The sequence below is a fragment of the Cydia splendana genome, chromosome Z, assembly GCF_910591565.1.
Source record: "Cydia splendana chromosome Z, ilCydSple1.2, whole genome shotgun sequence".
Lineage (NCBI taxonomy): Eukaryota > Metazoa > Arthropoda > Insecta > Lepidoptera > Tortricidae > Cydia > Cydia splendana.
The window spans coordinates 45880844-45907154 of NC_085987.1; the positions used below are offsets into that span (position 1 = coordinate 45880844).

The following is a 26311-nucleotide window of genomic DNA, read 5'->3' on the forward strand; positions in this document are numbered from 1 at the left end:
TTCTACCGCATGGCTGCGTCCCTTGGACTGGCCGGCGCTGGCCCATTGTGTACAGGGGCCTTAAGGGGGTCCGTATGCGTGGGCGGGTACACGGAGCGGGCGCACGCACGCGGGTGCAATTGTGGGTAAAATCCGTTGCTCATACTTCTTCTTCTTCCTCGCGTTGTCCCGGCATTTTGCCACGGCTCATGGGAGCCTGGGATCCGCTTGGCAACTAACCGCGTTGCTCACACTATTTTTCGTTAACCCGCTCAGTGCTCCGCGCAACCGCGCCAGCTAGCGGACGCCCTGAAAGGCACAACTTACCAACATAAACATCGTAAGGCTCCTTCCCGTAACTGCCATTCAGGTAGCTCGGGCGACCAACGGCCGTCCTAAAGATGGCCACGGGATGGTTGTCGCATGCGAAACCAGCTTTTATGGTGTAGCTTCCCGTGTCTACGATCACCTGTCAAAATAATATAAGTAATATAATTTTTTGGCCTCAAAAGGAACCCTTAGTGTAAGGCCTGAGTGGACGCTCGAAGCGGAGCATTCGGCGGGGCGTGCAGCGTGGCGTCGGGCTCACAAGTGATGTGAGCAGCGTGCACTAAGGCCGCTCCTATACGTTTGCATTTGTTTAACATGCACGCCGCACGCCCCGCCCCGCTGCACGCTCAACTCGAGCGTCCACTCAGGCCTTACACTTATAGGATCACTCGTGCGTCTGTCTGTCCGACCATTCCCCCCTCCCTTTATCTCCGAAACTACTAGGTCTAAAATTTTGAAAAAAATACACATAATAGTTCTTTACCTATAGATGACAGGAAAACCTATTAGAAATATGCAGTCAAGCGTGAGTCGGACTTAATTACTTAGTTTTGATCCGACCCCTACGGGTTTTTTAAAGACATTTCATTCACTTTCCACATAAATAAATACATTCTTAAAAATTGGTTAATGTACGGAACCCTTAGAGCGCGAGTCCGACTCGCACTTGAGCGGTTTTTTTCTGATATAGGAGGCAAACGCGCAGATGAATCGCCTGATGGTGAAAAATTACCGTGGCCCATGGAGGCTCGCAAAACTGGAGGGGTTTTAAGTGCGTTGCAGCCTTAAAGATGATAGTACGCTCTCTTCTTGAAGCTTTGAAGGTCGGAAATACATACCACACGCGACAATAATTTAACAGTTAAGAAAATGGTTTACCTAACCTAACTAACACGAGCGTTTCTTTAATTTTTTTGCCATTTTTATAAATTGTGACCTTTTTTGCCACTTTTGTGTTATTTCTACTCGGAATCACGAGCTCTTTCAATCCTTATGGGATAAAAAAATGTCCCAGAGTCTTTTTCCTATTGTGTTATCATTTCCCCATATATGTACTTTGTATGGCGGTAACAAAAAGACAAGTGTGAAAAATGTACAGAAATTTTAGGACACTTTTTTTCTCCTATAAGGATGAAAGGGCTCGCGATCCTGGCTAGAAATAACAGACATGTGGCAAAAAAGGTCACAATATCTAAAAATGGCAAAAAATTAATAAACGCTCACACTCGCCCCGCGCCCCTCGAAATGCAAAAGAGCCCATCACGCTGGCCGCGTTGCCGTGTTGAACCGCGATAGACATTTTGCATCAGGAACGACCCGGAGCGAGGATCATGAATTTTTTCCACTCACTGGAGGTTTCTCAAAAGCCATTTCTATGTCACCGGACTGGTTCTGAAAATGAAATGGTACATAATGTGTTGTTGTATAATCATAATCATTTATTAATATAAATTACTAAAAGACATAAACAGGAATATAAAACTAAAACTAACTACAATTAAAATAACTAAAACTATAAATTCAAAATACCTATCAAAATTTGGTGCCCTCGGGAGGGTGCCCAACACGCAGGCAGCGTTCCCGTGCTGGATTGCGATGGCAATTCTCTGCGCGAGAAAGCTGCCCGCGCGGGGTCGCCCGTTGCCTCCCTCAGCCGTTTCCCGAGCGCCTAATGGAGCATCTGTGCGCCTCTGCCCCACGAACCAAGCGTCTCGACGCCAAATGCGACGAATTCGTATTGAGCGCCGAGACAGCTGTATTTGGCTACCTTTTGACGCTCCCGAGTGTCCGCCGCCGCGCCAGCACGCCTGCTGGTCGATGGGACGTAGGACGCCGTTACCGTGTCAGCGCAAGTGGCGTCCCATACCAACGCACGACCCATCTTCCAGGGAATCAATGACATCCCGTCAGGGCGCTTGTTGTATATGAGACGCTACCTACTTACTAAGGCATCTTGTATACCTACTGTACAGTAGAAAGTGTCTCTTGTTAGGGCGTCCGCTGACTGGCGCGGGTGCACGGAGCGGGCGCACGCACGCGGGTGCCATTGTAGGTAAAATCCCTCGCACGCGTTCGCTCCAGTTAGCGTTGCTCATCGGGGGGCACGGCAGTGCCCCCGCCAAGTCGAGCGCGAAGCAAACACTGCCGTACCATCCTTTACTGGAACCATTTCGCCGCATTTTCAGGTCCCTATTTGAGAACCTCTGGATAAGACCAGAACGCAGAAATTTTTGTCATCCAGTAAGCTATAATCACATACTTAAAATCCAAAATTTCAAGTCTGTAGGTCATTTAGTTCCGAAGTTAAGCGAAAGCAAAGTTTCGCATTTATGACACACACTCACTCACTTATGATCATCAGAATAGAACTAATACTTCCCATAAACTCAGAGAGCTGAAATTTGGTACAGAGTTATGGTTTAATGGCCACATAAAGGGAAAACTATAAAAACTAGGATAATCGAAGATCTGGAGTACCTGGTGACCCTGATTAGAAAACACAAGAGCCCAACCAAACTATTGGAGATCGACATACCGCCTTTACAAAAAATATTCAAATTGGTGGGCCGCTTCATTTGATGTCAAAAATCGAAGGTCTGAAGTATCTGATGAAGAACCCTCAGCTGGTCTCAGCTGTATTAAGGCTCCGTCAGACATAGGCGTTTTGCTTGGTGCAACATATGTACACACTGTTTTGGTCATCCGACACGCCTTGATGAGCCTTTGGGAAAGTAGTACCCAAGATGGAGCTGATGCTGAACCCTGGCTGTACCTAGTGGAACTCAGGCTTGGTGCAACATATGCACACACTGTTTTGGTCATCCGACACGCCTTGATGAGCCTTTGGGAGAGTAGTACCCAAGATGGAGCGGATGCTGAACCCTGGCTGTACCTAGTGGAACTCAGGTTTGGTGCAACATACGCCCACGCTATTTTGGTCATCCGTCACATCTTGATGAGCACTTGGGAGAGCAGTACCCAAGATAGAGCTGATGCTGAACCCTGGCTGTACCTAGTGGAACTCAGGTTTGGTGCAACATAGGCCCACGCTATTTTGGTCATCCGTTACATCCTGATGAGCACTTGGGAACGCAGTACCCAAGATAGAGCTGATGCTGAACCCTGGCTGTACCTACTGGAACTCAGGTTTGGTGCAACATAGGCCCACGCTATTTTGGTCATCCGTCACATCTTGATGAGCACTTGGGAGAGCAGTACCTGAAATAGAGCTGATGCTGAACGCTAGCTGTACCTAGTGGAACTCAGGTTTGGTGCAACATAGGCCAACGCTATTTTGGTCATCCGTCACATCTTGATGAGCACTTGGGAGAGCAGTATCCAAGATAGAGCTAATGCTGAACCCTGGCTGTACCTACTGGAACTTAGGTTTGGTGTAACATAGGCCAACGCTAGTTTGGTCATCCATCACATCTTGATGAGCACTTGGGAGAGCAGTACCTGAAATAGAGCTGATGCTGAACCCTGGCTGTACCTAGTGGAACTTAGGTTTGGTGCAACATAGCCCCACGCTATTTTGGTCATCCGTTACATCTTGATGACCGCCTAGTGGAACTCTGCAACAGGCACACGACGACAAGTCGGTTAACCAAAACAAAGTGTGCCTATGTTGCACCAAACCTGAGTTCCACTAGGTACAGCCAGGGTTCAGCATCAGCTCTATCTTGGGTACTGCTCTCCCAAGTGCTCATCATGCAAGATGTGACGGATGACCAAAATAGCGTGGGCTTATGTTGTACCAAACCTGAGTTCCACTAGGTACAGCCAGGGTTCAGCATCAGCTCTGTCTAAGGTACTGCTCTCCCAAGTGCTCATCAAGATGTGACGGATGACCAAAATAGCGTGGGCTTATGTTGCACCAAACCTGAGTTCCACTAGGTACAACCAGGGTTCAGCATCAGCTCAGATCTATGTATACTAAAACCTTTACCAGAATGTAACAAACACTTTTCTGAAAACCGCATCAAAATCGGTTTAGCCAAACGCGAGATAATCGCGAACAAACATACATACGGGTCAAACTGAGAACCTTTATTTTAAGGCGGTTAAAAATACATCAACTTTGACATTTTTGGCAGTAATGCAGTCGGCAGCTATACTGCAGCAGGATTGCAGCATGCATGCACTACTGCCGACTGAATTACTGAGGTAAATATCAAAAATTCGGTCAGCGTCATCGTATTTGACATTTGCTGCAGTAATGCAGTCGGCAGTATTGTCGCAATATACTGCTGCAGGCTACAAAACGCTCGTGAAACTATTCAACGTCCATGATCATGCTTTCCAACGTCCAACGTTCAGTAATCGAGTGACCGCTCGCTGTACAAGTGTACATCATTCGATACCTCCCATTTAGGGAGGTATGAGAGGCCGTGCCCGCCTTTCGGCTGCGACGGCTGTGGCGGGTCGCTCCCCACCGCGTGGGGAGGTCAGTCGTCATCGTTTTGGGGATGACAGTGTTGCTGGTGACCGCTCGCAACACGCGCTGTGTTGTGTGTGACTGCGCGGGCGTGATCAAAGCGGGTCGCGCACGCAGCGCGCCGGCGGGCCGCTGCGTCTAAGCGCAGATCGCGAGCGCCACGCGCTCGCGTCATGCTCGCATCGTGCCCCGCTCACGCCGCGCTTTGAAAACGCTCATGGGTGACGAGACTTTAGAGATATGGTAATAAAAGAACTACTCCTAAAAAGAAAAAAAATGTGTCAAATAAGAAAATCTAATAAAATAAATCAATATGCCCACGTTTCTACAAAAAGAAGTGAAATCCCACCAAAAACATTCTGTAAAAAACTAGCCAAGTCTCGATGGAGCTGCTTGTTTATCTCTAAAAAGTAATGAAATCTAGACAAAGTCGTGCCAAGTCTAAGGTTCCTTACTGCGATTTCTTTATTATTATAGTTAATGTTGTGTGACTTGGCCGTTGAACGGTACACAAGGGTACAAAACCAGGTGCTCCATGACACCAAACATACAGTATAAAAAATTATTTCCAGTACAGACGGACTTCTAATCATTGATAGAAGTCCGTCTGTACGTCTATTTTATGTTAGATCGATGGTCGATTTGACGCTTCAAAAAGAAGTGTTTGTTTTAGGCTCGCCTATACATAAGTATTATTGAAATACGCAGCTTTATCAAGCCTACAATTGACTGGTTATTGAATCAACGTTTTCCAAGTGGCAATTTTCCATCGTCAATGGGTCGCGGTTCTGGCGACAGATTGGTGCAATGGTGTCATGGAGCACCTGGTTTTGTACCCTTGTGTACCCTTCAACGGCCAAGTCACACAACATTAACTATAATAATAAAGAAATCGCAGTAAGGAACCTTAGACTTGGCACGACTTTGTCTAGATTTCATTACTTTTTAGAGATAAACAAGCAGCTCCATCGAGACTTGGCTAGTTTTTTACAGAATGTTTTTGGTGGGATACTATTTTTCGTGAACCCGCTCACCCGCTCCGCGCCACAGCGCCAGCTAGCGGGCGCCCTTAGATACTCGCCATTTTTAGAGTTCCGTACCCAAAGGCCAAAAACGGGACCGTATTACTAAGACTCCACTGTCCGTCTGTGTGTCTGTCACTAGGGTGTATCTCATGAACCATGATAGCTAGACAGTCGATATTTTCACAGAATAGATGATGTATTTCTGTTGCCGCTATAACAACAAATACTAAAAACGGAATTAAATATTTAAGAGGGGCTTCCATACAACACACGTGATTTTTTGCCGTTTTTTGGGTAATGATACGGAACCCTTCGTGTGTGAGTCCGACTCGCACTTTGGCCGGTTTTAGAATTATTTCGATGTTCACCTTACTATATTTATAATGTATTTTACCTACCTATTATTTACATTTTATAAAGAGGTCTCGATTTAAGTAACACTCAACACCAGGGCACTCAACAAATATGAAATCACAAACTAAAAATAAGCACTATTTTCGGTATTAAATACGAATTCGCTTACAAAATGTCGAATACAATTTCATATCAGTTTCATTGACGGATTTATTATACTTTATAAACGTTGACGTTTCTTATGAAAAAATAAAACTCATGAAATTGTCTTTGTACAATGTTAATTTTTTTTAAAAGGTTTGTCTTTGAAACTGTATTGACATCAAAGGAGTATCAAAGCCATTAGAGTCTGGCTAGCCAAAAATTTCTATGATTTATTGTCTATGATTTAAAAAAAAGCTAAAAGTCAGTTGTCAATTTATGTCATTCATTCAAATTGTTTGCGGTTTACAAGGTGTTTATTTTAAATATTATTAATAATCTCTATACTGCGTGAGGTCAGCAAACTATTATTTAAGCTCGTAAATAATTACGACAATGTGCGAAGTCGACGTAGCGTTGTATAACGAAAAACTGCAATGTTTACAACTCCTCAACAAATGTAAACAAATTAGGAGGTTGGTGCTCTATAAATATTTTGATACTTAGCATTTAGCATATTTGGCATATTACTTACCTACTTATGTAATCTTTTTGGTGATGGATTAATATTACGGTATTGTCGAGCTATTAGGTCTTATTTACACTACAGTTAATTTTTCGCCTTGTTACAATAGTATATGGTGAGAAAGCGTTAACATATGTGTTTATCGTTGACTTTCAGATTTCAGATAATTTATTCATAAATGTACATCTCATTTACATGTCAAACAAAAAATACAAAATATACAAAATAAAAAATTAAATTATTAAGTTATTAACATACTGTACAGAGTATACTTTACCTAGTGGTAGAAATTATGTGAGCTGACTTTGAGTGCACGTCAACTTATCCTTAGGTACCTTACGTGTGCACAGAAAATCAAAAATATTTTCTAGTATCAAAACTATAATTCCTACTAAACAAAGTGTGACCAGCCCAAGATTTTTTAAATTTCCCGCCAAACATTTGTGTAATATTTCAGTAGCCAGACTCTATCATTAGAGTTTGTGCGGAAAGAGAAGAGTCGTGGGATGTATGGGGCCCAATACATTCCACGACTCTTCTCTTTCCGAAGACTCTACTAAAGTAAGGGAGCTATAGTTGGTCAAACCAATTTGTCAGTCAGTGAGAACCAGGAAAACTATACTCATCCTTTTCTTTTGGGTGCTAGTACTAGTGTAAGACAAAGATAGTATAATGCTCTCTGTCTATGATTGAAATGAGACAGTCCTTTGACAAACTATATTATAAGCACGAAGATTTTCGTACATCGACCCGCCAATTCCCGCCTATAAAAAAAAATTAAATTCATTTATTTCAAGCTATAAGGTTCATAATTGGTTGTAAACAGTTGTATAATATGTCATTCCTAGAATACACGAGGAAACCGAATAATTTTAACAGCGTATTCCTCATCATATTTAGAGACAAAAATGTCCTATAAACTTTTTTAAGATTCGCCTAGTTTCAGAGATAAATTGAATTAAAAAAAAACAAGTTTTTATTGTTATATAGTGTAAAAGGCCTTTTTGATGGTGATGTCGATGCTATGGGACGTAGTCTAAATATCCTTATTGATAGATGTCAAAAAAAGACAAGTAACACTTTGCAAAAAGTAGGTTTTACGAAAAAAAAATTAAAAATTAATTTTAAGTGACAAGTTTACCAATAACATTTATTTATAATGTACAAATACATTCAAAAAATTTAAAAAACAAAACAAAAAGAATTTTATTTTTGCGAAATTGACCTAAACTCATATTACATTTTTTTTTCCTTCTTTTAACCTCAAAAATGCGTGGTTAAAATTATTCAGTTTCCTCATGTTACACCGTGTATACACGGTAGAGATAAGCGTACTTTTTTTAAATTCGTGACCCGCTTCGGCTTCGCACGGGTTACACAAAACCTTTGCAAATTATACACTGAAACATTTGCAAGATTTTTAAGAATCACTCTATTGATAGGTGAAAATCGCATTAAAATCCGTTGAGTAGTTTTCGAGTTTATCGCGAACATACATACACGCAAATAGACAGACGCGGCGCACAGTGTGGTATTTTACTGATCTGGGCGGTCAATATTATTTTTGATGTTATATTGGTGGTATCTATACGCTAAGAAAATTATGGTGAAATTACAAAAAAATAAGGATTTTTCAATATTAGCCCAAAGGGGGGGACTTTTTTTTATAAGGTGTAGTGATTAAACAATGTTTGTCTCTTTCCTCCACGTTAAAGCTTCGCAAAATTTAGATGCTAACTATGCCTCCAACTCTGGAGGCGGAAAGAGTCCCTACGCCGACATTTCCATTTCTTTGTCAGATCTTTTTAATTAAAGGGCACAAAAGAAAAGCTTTTAGTCGGTTTATGCATTCCTTTGTACCGTAAGTATACCTTGGGTCTGGGCAGATAAATTATAAAAAAATAAAAACCGGGCAAGTGCGAGTCGGACTCGCATTCCAAGGGTTCCGTAGTATTTCAGACAAACAATGTATTTTTGTTATGTGAAACGTGAGTGAAATGTCTTTAAAAAATCCGTAGGGGTCGGATCAATAACTAAGTAATTAAGTCCGACTCACGCTTGACTGCACATTTCTTATAAAAGTAATAGGTTTTCCTGACATCTACAGAACCACTACCACCAGTTTTGACATTGACAGATACGCTCGCGTTTAAGTAACTTACTTTATATGCATCTCACTCGTACTCGCATATTAGTGCAAGCGAGATGTATAGAAAGTAATTTACGTAGACGCGAGCGTATCTGTCAATGTCAAAACTGGTGGTAGCCGTACAGGTGCAATACAACTCTATTTTGTGTATTTTATTCAAAATGTTAGACCCCGTAGTTTCGGAGATAAAGGGTGGGGAATGGTAATAATTTGCGTATTTTCTTAAATTATTTCTTAACTATTTATCTGAAAATAATATAAAAAAATATTTGAGATTCTCACAAGTCACAACGAGCTCTTTAATTTGATATATAAATATGACAAGATGTAGTTTGCAAAACTTTGTTTTTTAATTGTCTCATTTACCCCCCAAAAATGCCCGTTATGTTTAAAATTCATTTATTTACGTTACATGTCCGTCTTTGGGTCACAGACTCACAGACTTACATATGTGTACCAAATTTCAACTTAATTGGTTCAGTACTTTCGGAGAAAATAGGCTGTGACAGACGGACAGCCAGACGCGCGAGTGATCCTATAAGCCTTAGCCCCACTTGCACCATCCCACTAACCCGGGGTTAAGCGGTTAAACAGTGAACGCAGTGGTGCAAGTGGCCCTTATCGGATCACTCATGCGTCATAAGGGTTCCGTTCTTTCCTTTTGGGGTACGAAACCCTAAAAACCTTTGTACGTCAGGAATTCTTAAAAGCATAATTTGTACCTGGTGCTCATAGCGTCGCTTATTGTATAATTTACGGACTCTTATCACTATAGGAATTTCGTACATCGACCCGCCTGGTCCTATCTCTATCGCACGCGCATAATTAGGTATATTGATGTCACGCTCGCACAGTGACATTGAATAATATAGATAGGTAATAGGGAGTATTACTGCAATGTTCTGCCGCCAGAGTGCAGCACTAATTTGTTTAGTAAACCATATAGTAATTTATACATACTAGGCCTTAAACAGTTTTTTGACAAGTTTTCACTATGACATTAATCATTAACGCATCAACGCGGTTTGTTTACAGGTGGTCTACCGCGAAACGCGAAAATCGAATCGATCGAATAGGCAAGAGGCAGAAACCGAACTTTCGATTGTCGTGTTTCACGGTAGGCCATGTGATTGACCTAGTGCCGCCCTCTACGCAGAGTTTTGCGTAATATTCTATTATGCGCGTACAATAGAGACAGGAACAGGCGGGTCAATCTACGACATTCTTCGTGCTTAGAGTTAGACCAACAAAAGTCTGCAGCGATTTTGATAGCCCACGCAGTGCAAGTATTATTTACACGTCATATGTTCATAGAAGTTTGACGTTTAAAATGACACTCGCACTGCGTGGGCTATCAAATCCGCTGCAGACTATTCTTGGTCTGACTCTAAAATAGGTTTTGCGGGAGGAACGTGCACACAGTCGCACTTCTCACTCACTACATACAAAATCCAATCTGTAATGACGACACAAATACATAGAAAATGACACACGACAGAGACAAATCTTGCACACCTCGATCCAGCTTTTTGTGTACGGATGAGTAACAACACGCACCGCGCTAGTGTCCATGCCCAGTTGGGCATGTGCTTCGGCAGAGGGGAAATAGTCCGAATGCCGACTCCCTTCCCGGTGATGCTCGAAGAGTCGTCCGCTATCCTCCCAAAGAAAAGACAATACAATGTTTAATAGTTTATTCAGTAAAACTTCTGCCTAACCCTCCCAGTGCCCGAGTCCTCGTATTCTTCCTTAGTCAAATAACAACCCTTCACGGCGTCCATGCACGCCAACATCGATCCGCCACGCCAGGTGGCGTGCTGACGGGACTCTATGGCGTCTACTGTTACCCTGTCAACAAATAATGGGTTATTCGCGGATGGTCTAGAACGCAAAATGACTAGTGTAATATTTTGCCTATATCACTTTTAGTCTACATCGCGAACGGTCCAGAACGCAAAATGCCTACTCGTTTTATCTTTACGTTAGCGATGTCGACGGAGCCCCGCTATCGCGGGGCTCCTTTTCTGTGCTGTTTGGCCTCCGGCCATTTGAAGATAACTAACGAACCTAACCTACCCTAGTGATATAAAAAAGTGGTCACATTGCGTTCTAGACCGTTCGCGATGTAGACTAAAAAGAATATATAGGCAAAATATTACACTAGTCATTTTGCGTTCTAGACCGTCCGCGACTATACCCGAATAATGGCCTGTAGTCAATGTGGCGAAAACCGCCTATAAGGGAAGAGCGTCTACAAGCTCTTCCGCCGCTTTTAACCCTTGCGTTTGTACACCATACCATAGAGAAATTTAGTAAGACAAGAGTGCTCACTACATACATCAGTTTTGGTACCAAAAATACTATTATTTTCATAGTCGACATCTAGCATCGAGTAGCGGAACTATCAGTACTGCTACTTGACAATTAGATGTAACACCGACCGGAAAGTCTAATGCTGCAACAACATAAGACTTTCCGGTCGGTGCTACATCTATTGTCAAGTAGCAGTACTGATAGTTCCGCTATTCGATGCTAGATGTCGACTATGAAAATAATAGTATTTTTGGTACAAGGACTGATGTATGGAGTGAGCAATATATGTATATAGATGGTGAAGGAAATCTTGTCAGTAGAAAAAAGCGCCGTTTTCTATGGGCCGATAACCCATCGCGCCTACATTTTTGAAATTTGCCGCTTTTTTCTACTGACGGAAATGGCTTGACAAAAAGTTTGTAATAATAAACCTGTAGTTTGGCTGTTCCAAGACTCTCAATAAAAGCTCCCGATTTATACGCTTGTCTATGCCGGCGAGCTGGCTACCGCCACCTGAGAAATACGGATACATGTTATCATAGAGAAATATAGTAAGACAAGGGCATATTATTATGCAAAACGGCCAAGAGTGCTTACTCCATACATAAATTTTGGCACCAAAAATATTAGTATTTTCATAGTCGACATCTAGCATCGAGTAGCGGAATTATCAGCACTGCTAAGTAGCAGTAGTAGTACTGTCAAGTGACAATAATTGTAGCACCGACCGGAAACTGTAATGCTCAACAACATAAGACTTTCCGGTCGGTGCTACATCTATTGTCACTTGACAGTACTACTACTACTACTTAACGTACTGATAATTCCGCTACTCGATGCTAGATGTCGACTATAAAAATACTAATAATTTTGGTACCAAAACTGATGTATGGAGTGAGCACTCTTGTCTTACTATATTTCTCTATGATGTTATATATGCTCAGCCAAGATATGGTCGGACCGGATCGATACAGCGATTTAGAGCACGATGCTTGTTTTTGTATTAATTAATCTTAATTGTAAATAGTCGTTATGTTGTATCTTCTTGCTGTGTAACTTTTTTCTTATTTAACTAACTGTTTACTGTATGTTATTTCTGTCTTTTTTCTTCTTGTCTGTTACCTTCCGTGATTCTTCTCACTTGATGGTCTCATCGGAAGATCAGCGCTGGAAGCCACCAGCAACATGCTGAGATGGGGCCATTTCGTGGCACTTCAATCTTATTTTGTGTTTTCTTTTATACTATGTACTGTTCCGATTGTTTGTGCTTACGAATAAATCTATTCTATTCTATTCTATTATATTATATTCATATACATACCTAGGTGAACATAGAAATTAAAATACACGATGATTTTTAATCGGTGATCAGAAACATTTTTTTCTAACTCAGTAATTGATGTAGATCACGTTGAAGTCGTAATTACATGGAAACAACCTTTTTTTCTTTTAAATAATTATTTTAATATTGAAATCAATTTTATCCTAAAATCCTTGTCACTCTGCTAATCGGTATCTATGAGTTATATAGTTTGTCAAAGGACTGTCTCATTTCAAATATAGACAGAGATAATCATACTATCTCTGCCTTACACCAGTACTCGCACCCAAAAGAAAAGGATGAGTATAGTTTTTTTTGTTCTTATTTACTGACAAATTGGTTTGATCAACTATAGCCTCTTTATAAGTACAAACTTAATGGCAATTGATAATTTATGAGTAATAACTTGTCATTGTCATATGCATAAACAAAGTCATAGATCCGTCTTTCCCGCCATATCGATGGCACTTGACGTATCGTAGTTAATTCATGTAGGATAACCATGTATTTAGTGGTTATTAGTTTTAATTATATTCTAACCATTTAATTATAATTAATTAATTATTTATTATAAACAATGAGATAATTGCGTGAGACCTAGCCTAATAAGTTTTATTTGGGCTAGATATTAATATTTTTCTACTCCTGATCACCGATTAAAAATCATCGTGTATAGGTAAATATAAACTAAAACCTTCGAGCAACACTGGCTTCCGACACATCGGAAGGGAGGGGCCCAAGCGATATCTCACCGTACAAATCTTTCTGCCATTTTTCGCGGGGGGGAAGGTGCATACAGTCGCACTTCTCACACACTTACATACAAAATCCAATCTGTAATGACGACACAAATACATAGAAAATGACACACGTCAAAGACAAAAACTTGCAAACCTCGATCTCTTTTTGTGTACGGACGAGTGACAAGTGTCACAACACGCACACTAACACATTTTCGTTGAAGTATGTTATTGTATTCTGAGAGATGAGAAGTCGGATTTGTCGCTCGACCGATCCGCAATTTGTACTGAGCGAGCAAAATCGATAAATCCATCAATTACATGAGACTAAAATATAATAATTGTGTTTGAATGTAATTAAACGTATGATATGTAAAAAAAAATATTACATGTGAAATGTAACACTTTATTTTTGTAAATTTGATGTCCCCGACCTCTTTTTATAAAAAAAAACCGAGCAAACAGGCATTTTTTGTGCAGCAGTGTTCACGCGCGCGTCTGGACTCGGTCTAGTGAAAAATCCAAGTGCAACTAGTTTTATTACCCGCGCTAGATTAGATTGACGCGCTAATCTTGTACCTCGGCAGAGGGGAAATAGTGCGAATGCCGCCTCCCTTCCGTGTTGCTCGAAGACTGAAGCCCCTGCTACACGGCAGCCGACAAGCCCCCAAACCACGTGGCCTTGGGCTGTCCCGGACCGTGTAGACAGTTGTTACCAACAAAATTTCGTTTGACCTCCGGACGCCCTTGGCATGCGAGCGCGCGCCAGCGACCGCGGTCTGAGCGGTCGGTCCGGAACCGTGTAGCCGCCCGACGCCGACCGCACTAGGCCATTTCGCTTGGAGGACGCGCCGTGTGCGCTCGTGTGGTTAATAGCCGTGCCATGGGTACTCAGTAGCATTTCTAATAATTTATCAAATACTTTCCTCTTCATTCTCAGAAAGTTATGTATGTCCCCGTAGCGTAGTCCAGCGAATTCATTAAGTTGAAATGACTCAACAAATGCCGTTTTTTGAGCCAGTGTTTCATTCATATACCCTTTTCTTTTTTTAACAAACTTTTTATTAACTTGCAATATACCTAATCGTAAGTATATAAATATGTTTGTACGGGTCAAATCTTGCAAGTTAAATTAGACCCACTTTCTAGTTTCCGATAGAGCTGAAAATTTGCATACATATGTAAGTCGGGTGACAATGCATTATTATGGTACCATAGAGCTGATCTGATGATGGAGACAGGAGGTGGCCATAGGAACCCTGTGATAGAACAACGCGACCTAATTGTGTTTGGGGTTTTTAGAATTGTTTCGACGAGTATTAGTTGCCTCTGGAAAGAAAAGTACAGTCAGCGATAAAAGCTTGTACCAAAAATTATTTTTTTGCCAAAAACTTATTTTTTTGTCATTGCACTAGTATGAGTAGGTAGGTTATGAAATTTGGCGCCGCGGCCAATAAGTTTTGCCGCCCCAGAAGTGAAGGAAGAAAAACAAAATGCAATCCGCCAGGGGTGGCATACGCCGCCCTTAGGGCCATACGCCACTGAGTAGGTACTAATGCCACGCCAACTTTCTGAAAGGTTAGGGGCCATTTTCTGTGCTTGCAATACGTGTTGTCCGTCCGCGAGTTCTGAACACACTGTGGTTTGCCACCGTCTAGCCAGACAACTCAGACGGACCCACACACCAAGGACAGACCAAGGTCAGACGGTTAGTAGGCTTGTCGGCTGCCGTGTAGCAGGGGCTTATTAAAACCTATAAAAAGTCAATATAAGTACTGTAACTTTGCGTTAGTTAGCCCCAGCTTAATTAATGATGTTTTGAAATGAAACCCCTAAGGTAGCCATAGGTACTCTAGCCGCGGCCCACCAGGCTTTTTTTTGTGGACCGCCAGGTGATCCTGGTATATCCGAACGTCACATTTAAGTAAATTCATCTTACGGCCCGGGGCAAAACCGTCTCAACCAGAAACGAGAAGTCTATTGGTCGAATGGCGTGTAGAGTCAAAACGTATAAAGCCGGAGTGCACTTAAACTCAGCGGTGCGAGACCAACGGTCTTACAGACTAAGTAAAGCATGAGGCACACATTATGCAAGTTACACTACACTAGGAGGGGTTGGCCGGTGGAAGTTTTTAGCAGATGGCGCCATCATAGCTTGCCCTGTCAATCCCTAGAATTGTGTCATATTTTTGTTTTTTAATACCCTGGATGCCAGCCCTTTAAGCCAAATCTCATAGAAAAAGGGGCAGCTATGATGGCGCCATCTATGCAAACCTTTGACAGTTGCCAACCCCATTGAGGACATTTAAACCATTCGATATATTGTATATTATTTTATGCGGAGAGCGAAACGAAAAAGCCGGCATTCAGATCAAGCATTTACTGACAAAGAAAAAAATATGTAAAAACAATATGTATAATAAAATGATAAATAGACAAAGGTATAAAAAATATAAATACTATATAAAACCTTATTAGTCCTTGACAACCACAATCTATAAAACAATACAGTCATTCAACAGGGCAATCGTGCGGGGTACGAGGGGCGAGGGGTGGGTCGCGCGCACCCGAGCTGCATACATCGCCATTGTTAGTAGTTCGGTACTACTCACAGGGCTAGCGTGTCTTATAGTAAGTCAAGTGTAAGTCTTGCGCAGTTGTGTAAACGTCTGTGACAACCGTACTGTGTTGTTGTGCGGTGTCGCCATAAATTTACGCAAAGTCGCAAACATCAAAGGCGTCGGTCCACTGTTACTTTTTACACTGTGACATTATCCAAGTTACACTACTCTCTACAATCTACACTATTAAAATCGTGCACGTTGAAAAGTCTGCCATCTTGTGACATAAATCGGAAACATAATATTGACATTGATTCTTCACGCCAAAACAGGTTCTGCCCCCCTACAGTACACGCACGCTCCCTTGCGCGTTTAGGTTTTGCCATCTTGTGGCCTAAATTTATGATGATGATGATAATGATTGATGACACTTTGCACCAATAATCAATAGGATAGGCACTTTGTGTATATAGGTAAGGTGTATTCAGGTAATTCCGAATGTCGAAAACTGTCGGATAGTTCCGAAAAGAGACTTTTATTATGATGGAATTTTGGGTGATTTTCGTCTGAATTTCGGAATTATCCGAATTTCGGAATTACCCGAGTAAACCTTACATAGTTTTGTAGTATGATGCAGTTCTATTTTACAATGATAATTGTAAATAATAGGGTATTTTAGCCGCAAAATAAGTGACCTATCACCTATTTTGCGGCTAAATCAAGTGCGATTTAATATTTCACTGCTAGGCAGACGGAGTTAACATGTGAGCGTCAACCTTAACGGCATGAAACGCCTTTTTAGATTAAATCGCATCGTTAGTCTTAACATATTAAAACTTCCACGGCAAGTATACTTTAAGTAAATTGCTTTAAAACGACTCAAACGTAAGCCTTCTCAGAAAAGCTTTTATATATGACCAAGTGGATGCTTCAAACGTTTCAAAGAGTATTTTAATATTAAAAGTTATTTATTGACCGAGCGAAGAGAAGCGTCTATGTTTCAGCTTGTGCAAAAATGCTTTCGTATGTTCTACCTACTTTCTATCACTACATCATATAAAACAAAGTCCCCCTCCGCGTCTGTGTGTTTGTATGTTCGCGAGAAACTCAAAAACTACTGGACGTATTTTCATGCGGTTTTCACCTATCATTAGAGTGATTCTTGAGGAAAGTATAATTTGCTAACCCGTGCGTAGACAGGGCGTGTCGCTAGTAGGCTATATTTCCCAATCGATTCTTGTGAACGAGGCTAGAGAACGGAAGCGAGAAAGAAAGAGTGCTAATAAGGTAGTGTATTAGACTAATAAAAAAGCTAGTCTTGATACTTACCAGAAAGCACGATATTTTCATAAAACATAGGCTGGTAGTCAATATCGCACCGGCTGATAGTTTTACATATATCATCAACGATACTAGGGCACTCCAGCCCCTGCAACGAAGGTCGGAAGAGGACTTCGGGGCATATGAACCTCTCCTCGTCCAAAATGATGTGCTGGCCGTCTGGCAGCTGGTAGCGAACTTTGGTGTCGCCGTCAGCCATCCTGGAGGCCTGGATTGATTCTAGATCTGTCGCTACGTAGCATGTGCTTGCCTGGGAAGGAAAAAGTTAAGATTTAAAAATATGTATATTATGGGTCTTCTTACACAAATCGTTCTAGTCCTACAGTAGGTACTTAAGCTTAATTAAGCTTGTGTTGTGGTACTAGACCACGATGTATGTATAATAGATATAGATACATACATACATAGACACTTAAATACATAGAAAACATCCATAACTCGGGAGCACCTGTGATAAACACACAAATAAATACCCTTATCAGGATTAGGCCTTATCTAGAAACTCGGATTGTCTGTTAGACTAGAAAGGGTAACTTCGTTTCGATTACTTAATGCACAGCAAGGTATGAAAGGCAACAAAGTTTTACCTTAATCTTCTCCGCGAGCTCTATCTCCGTAGGTGTAGTGAAAGAGTAGCCAATCTTCTTCATCAAATCCAGCAAGATCCCAGTAATTGCTTGGCCGGTTAGCTGAGAAGTCACTATCGAATGCTTTAGAGGGAACCTGGATGGAGAAGGGCTGCTTAATAATTCTCTCAAAATAAAACGAACTAGAGTCTGTGCGGAAAGAGAAGAGTCGTGGAATGTATGGGGCCCAATACATTCCACGACTCTTCTCTTTCCCAACAGACTCTATAATCACTATATATATATTGACTACTTCGAGCTCAAACATGTCTCCACGTGTATTGTGCCCCGAGCGACACACCTGTATAGCGCGCTTGTTGACAAAGTCAAATATTTTAATGCCGCGCTTATCTTGTTTGACATATCGTGAGGTGACAACCAAAACTCACTAAATAACCACAATACCAGTTTAGAGCCATATTGAACAGCAAACCAAAACAACGTTGAATCATCAGTTTCTCTTTATTTCTATACGAGAAAACCTCCTTGAAGCGCGTATAGAGTTTTGAGTTTCCCCAGCTTTGATTTGATTCAATGATCATCCACAGTCTTTCATCAGTATCTCTTTAGCTATATACGTGAAAACCTTGAAGCGAGTATGGAGTGAGTTTTCCAAGGTGTAATTTGATTCAATGACCATCCGTTTCATTCGCCTCTGGAAAAACCAACACGCACCCTTCAAAAACAGGAGCGGCGTAGCAGCACGAGTAGCCATTCTCCCAGACCAGACCAGTGGTTCTCCCACTCGCCAGCGTGACCAGCGCCGGAGTCTGGGCCAGGTATATGGCATCCACTATAAATGTCTCGAAGAGTAACTCTGCCATCTGTTCTCTGGAAAGCAACATGATTATTTAGTTACACATAGTTTTTGTTTAAGAACTGCGCAGCTTTCTGGGCAATCTACGAAGCGATCACGACTTAGAGCAAATTTCTTATTTATTAATAAGTTTATAATTCAAGTGTTTTATCACGTTCTTGTGTTTAGTGAATAAAATAAATAAAAGAAAAATTCAAGAACTATATCCACTCACTTGTCCTTGCCTGGTGTGAGCGGGTGCAGCGCGTACATGACCTTCGTCTCTTCAGGGGCCACCAGCAGCTCCTTGTAGAACGTGTGGTGCAGTAACTTCTCCAGTTCATCCCAATCCTGGACATAATGTTGGTTGGAATATTTGTGTGTGTTTGAATACACCAAACATTTTACAGTCTTTTCAAAATTGACATTAAACAAATACCTGTATGAGTCCTTTTTGCATTGGCCAGGACAAATGCGATATCCCTCTCTTGAGCACAGCCTCACGACCACAGTAAATATCAGGGAAACCATCTAACAGTTCGCTTCTTCGAAATCTAGAACGACCAGTAATATTATGCCCACATTATACCGCTTTCTATATAACCTTGCAAAGTTTCAACCACTAATCGTAATAAATGTTGATTCTGGGAGGGAATATCCTCGTAAGGCCTAGTGTTAATTACAATGCACTTGCACAATCCGTTTCGGGGTGTCCGCTAGCTGGCGCGGGTGCACGGAGCGGGCGCACGCACGCGGGTGCCACTGTAGGTAAAATCCGCCGCACGTGACCGCGCCAGCGTTGCTCATACGATACGCGCCAGCTAGCGAACGTCCTCAATCTAATAATAATAACGTAAACGTACTAGTGCTCGACATGCTAAATTCAATGCCCAATAGATGACACCTTGCTGTCACCTCTATTGACAATGACTTAAGTTTCAAGATGACATGTACTGGGGCCACGTCGAGCACCAGTACTTTTACCTTAATAAGTAGCATTTTTTTTTTCATTGCTATCTCAAACGAACGAAATTCATCCCGTGTTAGCATGTTAGTATACAAGAAGATTCAAATTAAAAAATAGGAAAATTTATGGTGGGCCTTACGAGGGTTTCTACAGAAGTAGGGTATACAATAGACAACTCCGGTGTTTTTAAATTTAAGAGAAGCCTTTGTCTCACGTTACGATTTTTATTCTTCCCCTACAACTGTCTCGCAAACAAACAGTAATTTTTAAAGTCATATCCACATCCACACAATAGAAAATTCCGACAAAACTTTTGGCGTGCCCTAAGGGAGTGTCATTGGCCAAATCCTATTTTTAACCCCCGACGCAAATATCCCATTTTCAATGCTCTGGAGTGTAGTTTTCTTACCGTCCAACCACTGATGGGTACTCCGCCCTCGGGGAAGGCTCCCCAGCGAAACCAGCGCGGGTCCATTGACCCCCTACATCTAAAACCACTTTGATACGATCGGACATAGCTTAGCCTACTGGTTTAAACCTAGATCTAGTAGGCTAGTTTCGATAGACCAAGTAACTTGTTCTGATATTTTGTACTAGCCTGCCTTTATATTAGCCCCATTTACACGGCGCGAGAGCTTGCATGCAATTTTCGATACATTGCTAACTACAGAGCACAATTGAATTGATTGACAAAATACGGCAAAGTAACGAGAATCGCATGCGAGTTCTTGATCCGTCTAAATAGGGCTTTAATCTGAGTATAAATTAAACTGGGCCCCCGCTTCGTTTCAACACCAATTTCACTCCCTAAAAGTATGATTTCCAGAATAAAAGCTATAATAACAAAATGTCTTATTCCTACGATCATTTATACAGCTTCGAGTCTTTACATTTTACTTACCTCGCCTAAATTTGTCCTAGTAAATGTTCTAACAGAGCTGATGCAGGGAATTGGTTATTCCAAATTCCAAGGGAGTTTGCGTAACTTCAACTGTTTTTCTTAAAAATGATGACGAATGAGCTTGTAGACGGTCTTATTAACATTTAACCTTACCTATACAAAAATAACATTTTTTTTAGTACATTATAATATTAGTTGATGAACGTTTTAAATCACTGTAAGTATCGCGGCAAAGCCTGTCACTACCAACATTCTTTTCAACATTAATACATTCTCTAATTAGAAAAAACAGAAAAACCGACAAGCGCCTTTAACAACACTGTTAACTTTTCCATTGCTAAGAAATTAAACAAAAACAAAATCACATCCCGCTGCTCCTTTGTGTACATAACACCATTGCGCTCAGCTCTTTGAGATTTAAAAAATAATTACTCGCGCAAAAACCGGGGACTTAAAAATTTACATTTTGAGGACGGAGCGGAGTTTTATTGAAGTCTTAATGCAGTTTTCTTGGACTCTCGGTTAAGGGAAAAAAAGGATGGCTTGTTTTGTTTTAGTACTTTCGAAGTTTTGATGCAATATTTATGTCAATATGCATTGGACATAATCGTTAACATTTTTTAAATATTTCATGTTTTCAAGCGGTTATCGTTGGATAGTTGTGGGTCAAACAAAACTGTGATCCCATTATGAATGTTGTGCTTCACTCGGTGGGAAAGTTTGGCAATATAACTAACCACACGTTTCTCCAACAGTTCTGGTCAGCCTTCGTGCCCTGCGCCACGCAGAACCGCGACGCCGTGCAGCTGACGCTCGAACAGATTGACGTCATCCGTCGTCTCGTCGACAAGTACCCGCAGTACTTCCAGCTCGCTACTTCTGTCACTGGTAATGTTTTACAGTTCTGAGCCTTCGTGCCCTGACCCAGAACCGCGACGCCGTGCAGCTGACGCTCGAACAGATTGACGTCATCCGTCGTCTCGTCGACAAATACCCGCAGAACTTCCGCTCGCTACTTCTGTCACTGGTAATATTTTACAGTCCCGTTCACCCGCTCCGTGCAACCGCGCCATCTAGCGGACGCCAAATGATAAATTTTAAACCTTGTCAAATAGGTTTGGATCAGGTGGTATAGATGATAGCAATTTTTGCACGCCCGCCCTATAAACCCGACGGGTCCGAAATAACTGCCTTCCATTTATTGAAATTAAATGCCAGTCGGAAAGGTCACGTTGGGTGTCACGAAATATATCACTATACCTTATAATTCAAAGTCCCCAGCCGCGTCTGTCAGTTTGTGTGTATGTATGTTCGCGATAAACTCAAAGACTACTGAACTGATTTTCATGCGGTTTTCACCTATCAGTAGAGTGATTCTTGAGGAAAGTTTAGGTGTAAAATTACTGGCGCCCTGTAATCCGGGCGTAAGAATACGGCTACGGTATCCCCTGCCTGTCGTAAAAGGCGACTAAAAGGGGTTCTCGGGGTCGGAGACGGTCGCAGCTAGGGACTGCGACTGAAAAAAGAGGGGACCCACAAAGGGGCATAGCGCTAGGACGGCACTGGCGCGTTCATTGGAGATCCCAGAGCCGTCCGAAATGCGCCGAGGAGGACTACTGGGAGGTTTTTAGTCGGTGAAAGTCCGACATAACCTCCGCGCTGTCCCTGCGGTGCGGAGGTATCCATAACGGATTTTCCTCCCAATAAAAAAAAAAAAAGTGTAAAATTACTAAGGTTTTGTGTGACCCATGCAAAGCAGGGGCGGGTCGCTAGTATTAAAATAAATAATCTAATTTTTCCTTTGTGAATGTTAACTTTTTAACTGAATGTTAGTTCGTAACAGAAAACAAAATCTTTTTTTTTTTGATGATGGTGTCAACAGTGTAACAAACCCAATTTGTCAGTAAATAAATCAAAACAACGAAAGTCATCCCTTTGTTATGGGTGCTAGTACTAGCATATCAAGACAAAGAGTTTCTGTCTGTTTGAAATGAAATAGTCCCTGGTCACACTATGTCACCAGATTAACTGTTTCTTTTATTTATCCAGTCGAGTCAGCCAGGGGACAACATTAATATAGTTTATTAGAAAAACACATGACATGTGGAAAAAGCTTATACGTACCATAAAATGGGTCCTGGACCCTCAACCATCAAACGCGAACATTTTATATAAATAAAGATCCGTTCTATCAATAACCCGTCAAACTCTGAACCCTCTTGCATATGCCTCAATAAACATTTCGAAGTAAAATGGGTTCAAGCAGTAAGTTTCCTAAAATAACTTGAACATTTTCTAAAAACCCTCGCGCAGTGAACCGTCATAAGTCTTTGCTTCAACAATAAAAGTCCAAATAAGTATAAAAAAATGTTCGAATTTAACTCGCGTATATATTTAATCACTCGCGCGACATTTTCAGAGAGCCTAGGTCTCCATTTTCAAACACTAACATTGCATGAGTAGCATTCACGATAGCCACGCACCGCGTACTGTCGCTCGCCGCGCAGCGCGCTGAGTGTGCGATGAGATACGTACCTGGTTGGGGCCATTGGGGGTGGTTTTGAGCTGTCGTTGTAATGTGTATGTATGTCGTTATCATTGGATAACTTGATAAGTCTGAAGAGACCTCATTCTGGTCGGGATAAACACGAAACTCCAATTTGGACTAAAAAGGGAGACTTTTTTGAGCATACGATGAAATTGCGCTTATACTTGTATTGTACATAATATGGGTACTCTACCTTTTCACCAAAATTTACCGAATCGGCAAAAATAACACGACAAAAAAATAATAAAAACCAAAAAAAATTACCTTAACAAAGACATCTAAACCAAACACTACACAACGATAGGTAGATAAAATACTATCGCACTGGGCTCTATCTACCCAATAGTAAAAAACCATTAGTTCCATTGGTCACGTTTTAAAATATGAACTAGCAACGCTTCGACGGAAACCGTTCGTTTTTACAAGCCTCTATTGCTATTCGTTTGTTAGGTGTCTGGGTCAATTTTATGCGTTTTGTATACATGTATATTTAGATTTTTGCTAAATCAAATTGGTTCCAGTTCAGCAAATTTTTACCCTTTGTGATGACTTCGAAATAAAATGTCATATATCTTATTCTAGTATTTAAATTCATTGTTTTATTATGTTTGTTTATTTCTTTCTTTGTTTTTACCAAATAAAATTTCAGTCTTATCTAATGTCACAATTAGTCCCATCTTCTTGGTAGTTTGTGGTCCCATACCAATCTATATTAAAATTACTTTAATAACTGTTGTAACATGCTTGGCAGATGCCCCAATATAAATAGAACTTAACCACCATAATATTTTTAATTCTTTGAAACCAGGGCTTAAAAATGACCCAGGGTTCCCCGTTCCGCTTCTTATCTTTTGAAATAAATACAAAAAAGCACTTTTTAAATTTTTACTTTGTTGTCGTATTCGACATCCGATATAGGCCCAGACAATGTGAAAATGCTATGTGAAAAAAGGACGTTACATGGCGACCCGGCCACTACATTCCGCTTTGTCCACAGACATCCTTCAAGCGCACAGCGCTAGACCACGCAAGATCGCCTCCCTCATCGGCATCGAAGGCGGGCACTCCATCGGCAACTCCCTGGGTGTTCTCCGTAGCTACTACCAGCTCGGTGTGCGCTACATGACCCTGACACACACCTGCAACACGCCTTGGTAAGTAGTGTATGTATACCGGAATCCCGAAATACCGGAATCTCGGATTTTTAATGATATTTCAATACCAGAACTGAAGAGGATGAAGTAGATTAATATTGGATCGGATTTCTGGTGTTGGATTTTTATTAGTTTCATTTTATTAAATTATGAAATCTGTAAACACAGAAGACTGCTATTGGTAGAGTCGCAAATCGCAATCAGAGATATCGGAGCGGCCGAGGTGCTCAAAAATATCTGAACACGCACGTTAACGCCGGTGTTTAGATATTTGTGAGCACCTTCTATTTGATGGCGACTGTATGTATAATGTGTAGATTATGTCAATAAATTGTAAAGGTATAGCAAAATATTTAAAACTAACCAATTTCATTGACTATTCGACTGATTTCATCTTAGAAAGAGGTTTTCGATTGGTCATCAGTAATACCGGTATTATTTCCGGAATTCCGGTATTGAGTGTCAATAGGTATCGGATTTCGATAATATTGAGAATCGTTCGATATTGGATGCCCTAATAAGTAGCGTTGCGAGATTTTATAAAACAGTTTGTAGTGAGGATGTCCACTAGCTGGCGCGGGTCCACGGAGCGGGCGCACGCACGTGGGTGCTATTGAAGGTAAAATCCTTCGCACGCGTCCGCGACAGTCAGCAACGATCATATTATCATCATATTTTTGGTTAACTCACTCACCCGCTCCGTATAACCGCGCCAGCTAGCGGATGCCCTAAACTGAGTGAGCGGGGCGTGCGGAGTCCATATTAAACAAACGGAAACGTATGCGAGCGGCCTCTGCAGTGTACTCTAGTCGCTAATCTAATCCCTTGGACGCTAACGCTCGCTGCACGCTCCGCCACACACGTTGATTAACCGGTAACTTTTTAACGAAACCGGTTTGAAATATAAAACGGTTTCCGAGCCCTGAGATTGACACATTTATTACTTTTTCACATCTCCTATTCGGAAAAGGGCTTTTTCTTCCCCACTTGGAGGGATCAAAGTGACACTTTTCCTCCCTGCTAGGGGATATCAAAGTGGCACTTTTTTGTTTTAGGACACTGTTTTTGTTATTATTTGCATTCTTTTTTTAGCTTGTATAATATTTTGAAACATAATAATTGTGTCAACACTAAAATTCTTTTTTATTTTCCTATAGTTGATGTGAAAAGCAGTATGTGTCACACGGTATCAAAATTATTTCGTCTTGGGCGTTAACACTTGAATCCCTCGTTACGCCCAGGATTCTACTTTAGAATCCCGAACGTAATGAGGGCATCAATCCATCGCTTCATTCAGGATTCAATGTCCGCCCTTGACGGAAATATATCATTTTGATCCCTTGTAAACACAAACTACTATTTTTACTGGTTTCCCAGTAACGTATCATATTTACGCAACGAAATACTACCTCAACGGGTTTACAATATGGAGTTTAAGCTTGTGTTGTTAAAATATCTGTGTTCGCATGGTTACTGACATCATCATTGAACTATTATTATTTAAAGTCTGTCAAGAAAACTATGTCAGTAGCTTAGGTCAGTAGCAATGTACAGCAAAGTGAAGTAGGGCAACACTCAAAGAGCAGTAACGCGCTAAGAAAAGCAGCAATGTACATCCATAGACTAGGAGTAGGAATCCTCTAGACCGAGTTTAGAGCAATTATTTCCTGCAACCGATGATGCCAAAAATGCGGGGGTGCGCGGGACGAGGTGAGCGAAGTCCCGTGCCGTGATTGCTCCATTCAAACGACGAACGAGTTCACGGACGTCACACAAAGACATTTTCGACTCGAACATGGAGTAAAATTACCGTATCGCGTGGCAGAGGGGGTAGGTTCAGTCTGGAGGATGTTTTGTCTGTGTGTACATCGAACCAAAACACAAATTTTACAAATATTTACGATCAACGAGCATGTTTGTACATTGTAGGCACCTTTACGTCTACCATCAGTTTTGACATTGACATAGGTATACGCTCACGTCTACGTAACTTACTTTCTATGCATCTCGCTCGTACTCGCATATTAGTGCAAGCGAGATGTACAGAAAGTAAATTAAGTAGACGTGAGCGTTATGTCAATGTCAAAGTCAAAACTGGTGG

General features: G+C 41.3%; 3 protein-coding genes across 5 annotated transcripts in view; 1 reads left to right on the forward strand and 2 right to left on the reverse strand.

Moving 5' to 3' along the window:
* The window catches only part of LOC134804101 (uncharacterized), a 24233-nt gene extending 17886 nt beyond the window's left edge, over positions 1 to 6347 (reverse strand). Inside the window, exons 1-3 of the mRNA XM_063777041.1 lie at positions 6171 to 6347; positions 1660 to 1701; positions 307 to 448 (exon numbers count right to left, since the gene is read on the reverse strand). Of these exons, the coding sequence (XP_063633111.1) occupies positions 307 to 448; positions 1660 to 1680 (163 nt within the window). The 5' untranslated portion in view covers positions 1681 to 1701; positions 6171 to 6347. The remainder of the gene's footprint in view (positions 1 to 306; positions 449 to 1659; positions 1702 to 6170) is intronic.
* LOC134805155 (dipeptidase 1-like) overlaps positions 1 to 26311 on the forward strand; it is a 132942-nt gene that overhangs the window by 48167 nt on the left and 58464 nt on the right. Inside the window, exons 9-10 of the mRNA XM_063778456.1 lie at positions 21264 to 21396; positions 24054 to 24210. Of these exons, the coding sequence (XP_063634526.1) occupies positions 21264 to 21396; positions 24054 to 24210 (290 nt within the window). The remainder of the gene's footprint in view (positions 1 to 21263; positions 21397 to 24053; positions 24211 to 26311) is intronic.
* On the reverse strand, positions 3436 to 20157 carry LOC134804100 (uncharacterized). 3 transcript variants are annotated; one of them, XM_063777038.1, is made up of 8 exons: positions 20017 to 20157; positions 19080 to 19194; positions 18876 to 18991; positions 18520 to 18675; positions 17806 to 17941; positions 17207 to 17468; positions 11687 to 11768; positions 10622 to 10790 (listed from the first exon to the last, which is right to left on the reverse strand). In XM_063777038.1, the coding sequence occupies exons 1-8, from the start codon at positions 20121 to 20123 to the stop codon at positions 10640 to 10642; spliced, it is 1125 nt and encodes a 374-aa protein (XP_063633108.1). In that variant the 5' UTR covers positions 20124 to 20157; the 3' UTR covers positions 10622 to 10639. The 3 variants fall into 3 exon arrangements, with proteins under 3 accessions (XP_063633109.1, XP_063633108.1, XP_063633110.1); XM_063777039.1 differs by lacking the exons at positions 10622 to 10790; positions 11687 to 11768 and adding an exon at positions 3436 to 3528; XM_063777040.1 differs by lacking the exon at positions 18520 to 18675.

Coding starts and splice junctions, on each gene's coding strand:
- LOC134804100 (XM_063777038.1), bottom strand. CDS start 20,123: ATGTCCGATCGTATCAAAGTGGTTTTAGATGTAGGGGGTCAATGGACC. Junction 18,676..18,875: donor CTCACACCAGGCAAGGACAA/GTGAGTGGATAT, acceptor GTTGCTTTCCAG/AGAACAGATGGCAGAGTTAC. Junction 17,469..17,805: donor AGCTCGCGGAGAAGATTAAG/GTAAAACTTTGT, acceptor TTTCCTTCCCAG/GCAAGCACATGCTACGTAGC.